Here is an 11,999-nt window from a genome sequence, read left to right on the forward strand (position 1 = left end):
AATAATTTCTATATCAATAATCTATACTTATTATCCCTATCCCTGTGCTACTGTAATTAGGTACAAATCCTTGATATTTGTTAGAACTGAGCTGTGCTGATATTATTAGGCACACACCGATGTAAAAAATTGATTTTTGAAAATTCTCACAGAGCTGTGCTGCTATTATTAGGTATACACAGATACAGAGCTGTACAGCTTGGAACTGACTGAAAAATTCAAGCTTGTATTTTCCGACCTGTGTGAATATGATGTGTTTGCAGTTAAAAATAAAACAGAATTTATGTGGGTGCTTGACAGTGACCATGAATTTGGATGCATACATCTGGGAATATTGGGTTTGAAGAAAAAATATGTGTATATATTGCACAGGAGGATTGTTGGGCTGTTTGTGGGATTTTCTGATTATCTCCGGAAGAATTATTGGTTCTCAACAAAATATTTTGAAGCATTGTATTGTTTCAATATCCCATTTGACATATCTGAGAACTGGAAACATTTAAATGTTGACACTCATCTGAAATCTTATGATGATTTTGAATTTGTGACCACAAATACAGGCTTGGTGTTTTCTGGTGCGGATTTTGTCAGAAGAGAAAAATATGTCAAGAGTCTTATTGATGCAAATAAGATTATTCTGTATTTGCTGAGTCTGAAGATCAAATTTCATGATTTGAGATATTTTGAACCTTTGAATTGTGATTTTCTGCAATCTTCAAATTTTAACATATCTATAATTCAGGAGGGGGATTGATTGTAGGAATACCTACATACAGGCTTCATGCATTGTGAGTTCATAGCCACATGTCATTTTTTGACAGAAGAAATGTTGCAAAATATATTAGATCTGAATCCCTTATTCCTGATTTCAAACACTCTCAGAATATGATGTGTTTTCAATCAACAATAAAACAGAGTTGCAATAGGCACTGGGCAGCACACAGAGCTTCAAATATTTGAATTTGGGGTATATCACTGATTTTGAGTGCCACAAGTATAATATTTGCAGGAGAGTTGTGGGGCAGTTTGTGGTTTTTTATTATTGTGTTGATTCTTCCTATTATGGGGGATAGTTTTCAAATCATGCAAGTGTGGGGAGATTCTATGATTTTGAGATTCTTCTCAATCAGAGCTCAAACTGGAAACATTTTAGATTTTTGATGATGCATCTGGACAGGTTTCAAAAAGCAGAATTTGTTACAACAGATAGTAGAATATTGTATAGTGGGGCAGATTTTAATCACAACATACATATATTTGATGCATACAATTCCAACATGTTGAACATAAATATGATAATCATGTATCTTCTTCAGCAAAAATTTAAAAATTGCAGCATTGGGTGCTTTAATAGAATAATAAAATCATGGAATATATTTACAGAGTGTGAGTGCGGGAAACCACTAAGCTGCATGCCTCTGCTGTTGAGATAGCCCAGCCTAACATGTAATATTGTTTGCAGGTTGATTCAAGATGCAAACATTTTTTGAAAGAAGAGATATTTCCAGATACATCAAATCCAAATCTCTTGTTCCTGAATTTAAATTGAGATTCTCAAAATTGTAAAATGTATTGTGTGCTCCATAATGCCCACATCATTTGTGGAGAGGCATTTTATGGCCTATTTCTGGTGCACAGGGTCTACAGGGCAATCACACAAATATTTTCATTCAATTTTATTTGGAAATGTTGATGACTGTGCAGAACAAATATAAGTGAAATATTCGATGCTATATTCTCTATGGCATTTTGGGCACATTTTTGTGAGAATTCTGCTTTTATCTGGATTACAATTCATTTGGTGCTTAACCCAATTGGGGATAGATATATTCTTATTGCATTGATTACAATATTTTTGATTTGGCATTTTTGTTGTTTATTATATACAATTTCTTGGGGTTCAAATCAAAATTCTATGCTTAATAAAAAAATATCAGTTGGGTTCAGCACTGTGTTTTGTATATTTTGTGTGTGTGTGTGTGTGTATGTGTGTGAATATTTTTGGCTTTGGTATTTATATAAAATTTCCTGGGGTTCAAATCAAAACTCTATGCTTAATAAAAAATATCAGTTGGGTTCAGCAGTATGATTTGTGTGTGTGTGTGTGTGTGTGTGTGTGTCTTGGCTTAGTTTTAAGTGTGGCCAAAAAAAATATCAAGAGAGGCATATTTTTGACAAGTTTATGGACAACAATCTCACAGAAGTGCCTTTTATAAGTGTAGGCAAATCTGCTTGAAAGGAGCTCTTCCTTTCCGAAAAATTCTCTTCCTTTCCGAAAAATTCCCGAGGGAATTTTTCCAAAAATCTTGGATTAGGCAGGGTTCCACACTAGAGCAAAAAGCTCATATGCTCATGTTGAGCTGGTTTAAAGTGTAGCCAAACCTGCTTGAGGGGAGCTCTTCCTTTCTCGTCCCAGTCCTATATACTTTCCTACTACTCCCCCCTTTTTCCGCCACTACTGAAGTAGGTTAGGATTTATATTCATCTAAATTTCAAGAAGCTAAATATTATAGAATTCCTATCCTCGTCCTGAAAAAATCACGGTGAAATATTTCCTGCTGCCTGAACAGATTATATAGCAGAAAACAACCTGCAGTGTCATAATAGATTCTCCAGATGATTTTTTTCAAAGTACAAAATTATGTTACCAAAAGTAAGCATCTGCGCTTCATTCAGTTATACAGACCAATGAATCGTATCGCAAAAGAAAAAAATCACGTCATGATCAAAATCACGCATTGTGTATTTAGATATTAGTTTCCATTTCAAGCTTCCACCAGTCTCAAACTTACAGGACGATACGAAACAAGGAACTGAGAGGTTTCGATTTCTACAGTAAAGCACGGTCTTTCTTGTAGCACAACAATTTTGCTACCTTGTGCATACATAGCTAGCCTGCCTAACCTAACAACATAGGCATTTAGCCTGAAATAAAAAAGCTTTCTCCCGTGTCGTCAGAACATAAGGTTGCTCAAGTGTTGTGCGATAAGTGAGACCTGTAAAGCACGGATTAATTGACACAGATTCAATGAAAAACAGGGTTGCCAAAAAAAAATTATCACAGACTATAAAATATCTACCACCAAAATGTGTTTTAAACACTTGTAAAAAAAACATGTTTAAAACACATTGTTTTAAACGTTTAAAACATTTGTAAAAAAAACAAAGCCGTGTGTTTTAAACGTTTAAAACAAGGTGTTTTAAACACTTTTGTTTTAAACATGCCAACCCTGTTGCTAATAGACTGAAGGCACCATGTCGCTTGTCACTTAGTTTGGAACTCCCCCTGTAGCGCATCGCTTCGGTCTGAGCACCCTTCCTTTAAGGAGCTTTCCGACCGAAGTAACAAGTAGCACGCGAATACGCCATATGAACGTGTCGTTTGCTGTTTGGACCCTCATGTGCAATGAATGCTATTTTACAGTCTGGAAGTGTGTGTCACTAGTGTGACAGTGTGAACATCCCGTGTCGCTTGTCCCATTGGTTTGAAAGTTGCCTTACACTCATGTCGATGGCACTAAGAAAGTTTTGTGGGGTTCCCCTTGTCGTTTAATGCAATCATCAGTATCATCATCGCCGCGATTAGTTTAAAGCGGAAGAAAAGAGACAGTAAATATCAAAAATACAAATGCTTCAGTGTGTATATGGTATATCTTTAAAAGAAATTATGATGATGATAATAATAATGAACCTAATTCATACTCAAAAATGTAGTTGCCAAGAGCATTCCACGCGTATTTTTTCTCCCGTATTATTAACGAAAGTATGACGATAACAGGACTTGGTCGACTGTCTAGAATGTTCGTTAATATCTTCGCGACCACTGTACCAAATATCAAAGCAATTATCACATTCATAGAAATGCTTCATGTAAAAGAATCAGACGTTGCAGCGAAAACTCCAATTACTTCCATTATAAGCAGACGAATACCAAACACCGGGTTCAACACCAGCGCCTCATTTTCGAGTGGAACCAGCCAGAGAGAGAGAGCGCAGAACCGTGCCGTTTTGCACACTACGTTATTCAAGCCGCTACCATTGGTGAGACAGTTAATACCAGCATTGCCAACCCCGCAATAAGATGGCAGAAGTAGTTCATGCTTCTATTTTTGAAGTCTTCAACTATGCGATGGAAAATATTTAATCGGAACGTGATCTGCGGAGTAGTTTTTAAATTTCCGACACTCCGAAAAGAAAAAAATAAGTTTTTACCGAGTAGCCTGCACCTGTTAGGTCATTATACTAAAAGAAAGAAAATAAAATTGATCCACTATCACCTACATGCCATGACATCTGGGTGGCAATCGCTAATTGACTGCTGACATTACGAATGTGTCGTTTTGTGAAGAAAGTTGCAAAAGTTTTTCTCATAGATTTTTCTGTTGCGAATAATTTCGAAGTTCGGAAAACGTAATTTCTCCGTGGGAATTACTGTAATGTAATTATTTTAAACGCAATAGCTCGTGTTTGTACAGAACAGAAGGCTGTATTTTGCAAATACAATGTATTATAAGCAATGGGAAGAATTCGAGAAAGCTGCTGAGAGAATGTATCTTCAAGATCCAATGAGGGTATCTATCCGTTTTTAAAATTTGATATTTACTCTGTCACATAAGAAAGGATGTAGTAAGAATATTTGCTTATTTACTCCTGGTATTATGGAAAGCTACTTATCCCATAACTTGTTTCAATGTTTAATGAAAAAAAATCAACATGAAAAGATGGGGTAACGGTATGGTATAGTGAAAACACATTTCACTCTTTTAGTTCCTAATCATTTACATTTGTACTTACTTTCCTGTTATGCATAGCGTAACATTATAGTATAAGGGAGACGGATTTCTTCAAATTTACAGGAGAAAGTACTTACGCAAATTATTTTCTGTAGCGTTGTGGAAGTTCGTGAATGTAGTTTTGATCCATTTTAATTCGAATATATGTTGTTTTCTGCGAAAATCTCTGTCCGACACGCTGTTTCTGCTGCCGCCATTTGCTTTCTGCACGAGAGCACAAAACTCTGTATGTTAAGATGACGTAACCCCATAGTCAGTGTTTCAAATTCGCTGTGTTTTCACTAGAACATGACGTGTCAAGTATTTTTTTTAAACTATGCTTGCCTAACCTAACTTAACCTAACCTTACGGAAAATGTTTTTTGGGGCTAACATCAATGGTTTGCGACGTATTAGCATAATTTCAAATCCGGGCACGAAAGTAGGTATTTTCCAGTGAACGAGGTTGCAACACTGCATAAATCGTCAAAATACTCGCACAACGTGCCCTGAACCAGTACACTATCGCCCGCCATAATGTGTTACAGAATTGCATTAACAAGTAACAGTAAGTACTCGCAAGTGTAAGAACAGACGGTAACAGTAGTATAAGCCGGAGACACATTAAACTTGTTTGTTTTCAAATAAAAATCATTGCTACTTACCTCATATGCATAGCGGAAGATTTTTCAAGCTGGGGATCACTTTTTTTCCCATGAAAAAGCGTTATTTTTAACATTATAATCATTTATTGGCCGTTGCTAATTCGGCGGGCAAATTTTGACTCGCGTTGTCTATCATCAGCTGATATGCAGTGTTTCCAAACTTATTAACGGAAAAATGCTGAACAAAGTATTCACAGAAAGTTTTTAAGCGAAAATTGATCCACAAATCATTCACGGAAGGTTAGGGTAGGCAAACATAGAAAAACATAGAAAATTAAATTAAAAAAAAAAAACGCTCACACGTCCAAACTTATTAACAGGGAAATGCTGCACAAACTATTCACAGAAGGTTTTTAAGCAAAAATTGTTCCACAAACCATTCATGGAAGGTTAGGGTAGGCAAATAGAAAATTAAATTGGAAAAAAAAAAAAGCACTCACACATCTTGTAAAACTAACGCGTGGTTGCTACACTAACAGGGGGTTACATAATCGAACGCATGGAACATTTGATTCATGTAGTCGACGGTAATGGTGGCAAGAGCTATTGTGCATCGGAGATACATTAATGTCAAAAAATACATGATTTACCGGCCGAATAAGTTGAACGAAGGGAGAAAACACTTCCACGAGCTTACAAAAGTCTACAGAAACTCAGTTCCGTAAGTAGTTTCTCCTGTAAATTTGAATAAATGTGTTTTCACTAAACCATATTCTTACCAAAGATTGAACATTGAAAACATTTCCATTCAAATATTGTTAATTGCATAGATATTTCATATCTGAGTAGTTACAAATTAATTAAATATATTTTCCTCATTTTACCAATTGACTGCAACATAGTCCAATTTGTATTCAAGGCACATGCAATAAATTTAGAGGTGGTTGATTGTTTATCAATTTATCTATTTTTCCAGAAGATTTATAAGATCACAGTTAAGAAATATTAGCTAAGTTATTTTTAGATGGTCCATTTGAACATAATAAATTATTTTTTAATTTTAGGTAGATGTTGAACATTTCTAAACACAAATAAAACTCTTGTGAGTTGAGTGACTAGTTTCACCAGGTGGTGAAGCTATATTTTGAGCTATTTTCACCAGGTTTTTGAAAACTTAACAGCATGCATATGATCTACATCCTGGCCTGTTACACGTTCTTTTATCATTGGTGTGTATCAGGCTTATTCACTTACCCCTCAAAGAAAACAAATATTAGCTATAAAAGAATATTTATTAAATAAAGCTTTGTATAGTCTTAAGGAATTTATGGAAAATTGAATTATGGATGTCTAATGACTCATGTTTTCTTTTAACGTTTCTATACTCATACTGTCTAATTAATTTATCTATGAATAATATTTAATGACTTATTGTTAGTATAGTTTTATTTTATATTTATATGACTGGAATGTTATAATCTTATCATGTGATATAATTCACAGTGAGTATATCCATGTTTTCTCTGGTGTATTAAATGCGATTGTTAGAATTTTATTAGTAACTTAATTCACAACTATTTTATGTAGCTATATGTATAACTACTGAGGTTTTCCATGCCTATGTACTTGGTATTATGGGAATAAACCATTATTATTATTCATATATTTTCATGCAGATGGGATTTTTTTTTTTTTTTTTTTGCACACCATAGAGTTGAGAAAAATACCCCAAAGTGTTCCTATATGCACTGCTGCTGTCAGTATGTCATGCGATGCAGGAATTAAAGGGTATATCATTTCTAAATGCTTTCGTTGTTAGGTTAGGCTGGTCAGGGTTGACTGTTAGATTAAAATGACTTCCGTAAAAATCTTCCAACACCTGATCATTTGATTTCTGGTCTTTAGCACTTTTTGCTATTCTCACCACCTTGTGAAAGTAATCACTTATACACATTTTCATCTATAGTAATTTTTCAGTCTCTTTTGCTAAAATATTCTTGTTCTTTCAGGTGCGGTACTCAACAAAATACATTCATTGCAAGAATCAGTTAATACTTAAGATCACTGATGACGTTGCGGTGAGTATGGTGTTTATTAAAGGAACAGTTTAGGAAATCATTTGAATGTTAAGATATGTATCAGAATCACTTATTATATGATTTAACTTTGGGTAATTTTTTTTTGCATGGACAATTTGATATGTTTCTTGATCTCTGCACATAAATTATCTGTACTTTTAAGTACTTCACATCAGGTTTTCCATGTTAAAGGTGAACCAAAGTTCCCTTACAGTCATGGAAACATGTTGTGTAGAAAAGTATGTGGAAAGTTTGAAGGAAAAGGATAATTGTGATAAGGCTGAATGTTGAGAAAACTAATAATAGCTAAATATTTTAAAGAGGGTTATGAGACCATAGAAAGCCTTACTTTTCACTGCATATCATTAATTTTCTATTTAGAAAGCATGTTTTAACTTAAGAGCTTGAATTTCATGCTCTAGGTGACTTCCTTTGCAATTATATCTTTCATATTCTGTACTTATTTATTTAAGATGGTAAAAAAGATCAAAACATATTGATGATGGAAGTCTTAGCATTTTGTAGGTTTGGTGTGTATTACTCACAATTCCAGAATATAAAAAAGAAGTTAAAAATTAACGTTAGAAACTGTACTTACGTATGCGAGTATGTTGTTCCTATTTTTATTTCTTTAGAACTACGTTTCGGGGACTAACTATCCCCTTCTTCAGGTTCGTATAAAAAACTAGGTACTTAACATGGTACCACGTTGAAATGTAATTAAAGGATAGTGGACAAGGGTTGGTGTGGATACATTTAAGATATTATATCCCCCCCTCTAGACGTATTTAAAAAACTCGTCGTTCTCTAAAAACTTGCACAATTACCCTATTCCCATGTTAAGAACGTTAAAAGACTAAAAACCTGTTTGTATCACTATGTAAAACTTGCAGGTTCGGCTTTTCCTGCTGAACGTTCTTAACATGGGAATAGGGTAATTGTGCAAGTTTTTAGAGAATGACGAGTTTTTTTAAATATGTCTAGAGGGGGGATATAATATCTTAAATGTATCCACACCAACCCTTGTCCACTATCCTTTTATTACATTTCGACGTGGTACCATGTTAAGTACCTAGTTTTTTATACAAACCTGAAGAAGGGGATAGTTAGTCCCCGAAACGTAGTTCTAAAGAAAGGAAAATAGGAACAACATAGTACTTGCATACGTAAGTACAGTTTTTAACGTTAATTTTTTAACTTCTTTTTATATTGATGGAAGTCTTCATTATCAATACCCATGTTAATGTATTTGAACAAAGTTTTCATTCTGACTTAGTTTCTGTTGATTCTATTATTAGTTACGCTAACAGAATAATTTGTATTACAAATGAAGCACATTGTCAACCATAATGCATCTGTCCACCCTTCATTTTGGAAATTTTTCAAAAAAATATTCTTTAATAGTAATTTCCAGAAATCGTGGAGTACAGATTTGTATTTACAAAATTGCTGATTATAGGAAATGTGTGAAAACACTACAAGATTTTACATTTTCATGCAATTACAGTGGAACCTCAGGGAACAGAGCTGAAAAAAACTTAAAATGTGGGAAAATGTAAAATCGAAGAAAATTTTATCACATTTTGCTATGTTGGGACCACCGAGATCGAATGTGTAATGCAAGAAAATGTAAAATCAGGGTTCCACTGTATTTATATATATTTCACATAACATTAGTGTTGAAAATTGAAAAAAAAGAGCATAATGAATATATTGAGGAAGGTCTGAACCTGGCTGGAAATTTCAGTAGGTGTGTCTTAGAGCTTTTCTTTGATTACAATGTAATATTTTTTAAGTTTCTGTGTTCTTGCTGGTACACCATGTCATTAGAATATTAAACATTCTGTGTGTGTGTGTGTGTATATATATATATATATATATAATACAACACAATGTGTATATTTTTTTGCAAATTATGAATGCTTAAAAGTATTATGTACAAGGTAACCAAAAAAGTTCTTGCTGTTCTAGAGCAGTGGTAAACAAAGAGCAACCTTTCGAAGTAATCTCCATCAGCATCCAACACCGTTTGCCAACGTTCCTGCATCTGCACAATACCCTGGTGATAAAACTCGGTGGGCTTGGATGCAAAGAAGTTCGTGAGTGCGTTCCGCAGGTCTCCCTCATTTGCGAAGGATCTCCCACGGAGGTGGTTGTCGAGGGAATGAAACCGGTGGTAATCTGTTGGTGCAAGGTCCGGTGAAAATGGTGGATGGCACAGTGTCTCCCAGCCAAGTTGCTGAAGGGTCTCCAGGGTCCTCTTTGCCACATGTAGCTTGGCATTGTCGTGCAGGAACAACACACACTTGCGATTCACCAATGACGGCTCCTTCTGCCGCAATGCATGGTGCACCCTTTGCAACTGCTGAGGGTAGTCGTCAGCAATGATGGTCTGACCAGGTGGAAGGAGCTCATAATGCACCACTTGCCGACAATTCCACCACACAGAGAGCATAACCTTTTGTGGGTGCAGAGGTGGTCTTGAGGTGTGAGGAACAGGGTCACGTGGCGACAACCAATGTCTGGTACGCTTGGGAGTGTCATAGAGGACCCACTTTATTTTATGTCACCAGTGAGCAAGCGATCAAATATGGGGATGTTCAGGTGCCGAGTGAGCAAGGACAAACAGGCTGTCACTCGTTGTTCCTTTTGTTGGCTGCCGACAATGTGTGGGGTACCCACTTGCTTAACTTATATGACTTCCCTATTCCATGCAGGTGCAGTCTGATTGTTTCAGCGGAAACATGGAACCTTTCTGCAAGTTCATCACACGTTAGACCACTGTCCTCCTCGATGGCTGCTTTCAGGGCCTTGTCATCCAACACATGTGGTCGTCCACTGCGAGGTTCATCCGAAAGGCTCACATCTCCTGAACGGTATTTCTGGAACCAATGCCTGGCAGTGCCTTCATTCACGTCAATCTCCCCAAATGCCTGGCAAATGCAGCGACTTGATGTGGCAGCTGACAGGCCCACTTTAAAGTCATACAACAAACACATGCAAACAAGCTGCTTCGATACCTCAATTTCTTTTCGCCACTGGACGAGCTATGACTGCTGTGTGTGCGCAACGTGCCTGTATTATTGACAGTCTATGGTCAGACTAACTCCCGATCGCTTGGCAGGCACGTGCGTCATTTCGTTTCCTCTCTGTGAGCGCATGATTAATGGGACGTCAAAAACAGCAAGAACTTTTTTGGTTACCTTGTAGTATGCAAACTTCCATTCATACTATTACTTTTTTCTTTTTTTTTTCTAGTGTTTACAATACAAGACTGAAATTCTGCAGGATCTTAAAAAGGTGGAGAAATTCATGAATAACCTTATGAGACACATGGCATCAAAGGAGCAATAATGTGGTATTCAGATTGATTTTTATATATGTATGTTGGCACTAGGTGTTTTCATTGGTTGATGAAATGTTTTTGTAAGTACATCATGTAATTAAAAGGATATTTTTGTAAATAAATCCATTCACCTGGGAGCACAACAGTCTGTTTGTACTCTTAATATCCTTCTCTTCATCGATTTCTAAAAACATTAAAAGGTACAAAGTTGAAGAGGTTTGATATCTTTCAGGTAGGGTGACCATAGGTCCTATTTCAGAAGCATGTCCCGGTCACCCCATTGTTGTTATTTAAAAATCACTGTCACATTTTATAAAAGTCTAGGAGCTAGCTTGAAAATCGAGCAACTTTTCGACATTTCATTCTAAAAACAAAATGTTGATGCAATTTTGAAACAAGCGCCATGGTAAAAAAGTGGAACCACGTTTCAAACACTTCATAAGAATCAAAATCTTTCATTGTCGTGAGAACATTCTAGCAGACAGTAGTTTACTGTTAGCTCACATCGAGGCTTGTTTTGTGTTATGTTCCATTAATTGTAGAGCAGTGAATAAGCGTACATGTAGTTTCAATAAGGAAATGTAAAAATAATTCAAAATCCTGCATCTTGACCCAAGCTCAAAAGACAAATATCTCCTTTTATGCCAGATATGTGGGGTAATTTTTGGAGAGTTTTATGAATGGTTGGTTAAGAATAATGCTGTTCTCAAGAAGAATGGTTCTTCTGCTATTCTTTAACTTCAGGGTAAGATTACATCAATGGATAATCAGAAGAGAACAGAAACACTATGTAAGCCATACCAAGATTATAATAATTGAAGGGCTCGGGTGTAAAACATGGTGACAAAATGCGGGATTCGAGGTACTGAAAGTTGATGTTTCAAACAAATCTGATTTTTACATTAAAATAAATTTCTAAATTATTTACAGCAAATATGATTCACTTGTATGTTTACTATCATACAAACATGATATTTCATCCCAATTATTTTTTCGGTGGTGCTACATGTGATTTGTTTGAGGGTTGTTCAATGAATTGTTGTAGTTACCATGCTTTACATGCAATGATATTATAAAAATGAGTGATCAGAAACTGCTTTATTCAAGCTAACTTGTGATGTCAGTTCACTAATAATATTTTGACATTAGACTTTTTATAGTAACCATAACAATTTGTAAAAAATAAAAGCCTTTAATAA

The 11,999-nt window shown here is 35.5% G+C and overlaps 1 protein-coding gene across 1 annotated transcript; it reads left to right on the forward strand.

Moving 5' to 3' along the window:
* Positions 1-4,282: 4,282 nt before the first annotated feature.
* On the forward strand, positions 4,283-10,937 carry Srp9 (signal recognition particle 9). Its single transcript, XM_083111121.1, has 3 exons — positions 4,283-4,571; positions 7,386-7,454; positions 10,713-10,937. Exons 1-3 carry the CDS (start codon positions 4,503-4,505, stop codon positions 10,806-10,808), a joined length of 234 nt encoding a protein of 77 aa, XP_082967247.1. The 5' UTR covers positions 4,283-4,502; the 3' UTR covers positions 10,809-10,937.
* Positions 10,938-11,999: the final 1,062 nt, after the last annotated feature.

The sequence above is a fragment of the Lepisma saccharinum genome, chromosome 25 (assembly GCF_977018435.1).
Source record: "Lepisma saccharinum chromosome 25, izLepSacc3.1, whole genome shotgun sequence".
Classification (NCBI taxonomy): Eukaryota; Metazoa; Arthropoda; class Insecta; order Zygentoma; family Lepismatidae; genus Lepisma; species Lepisma saccharinum.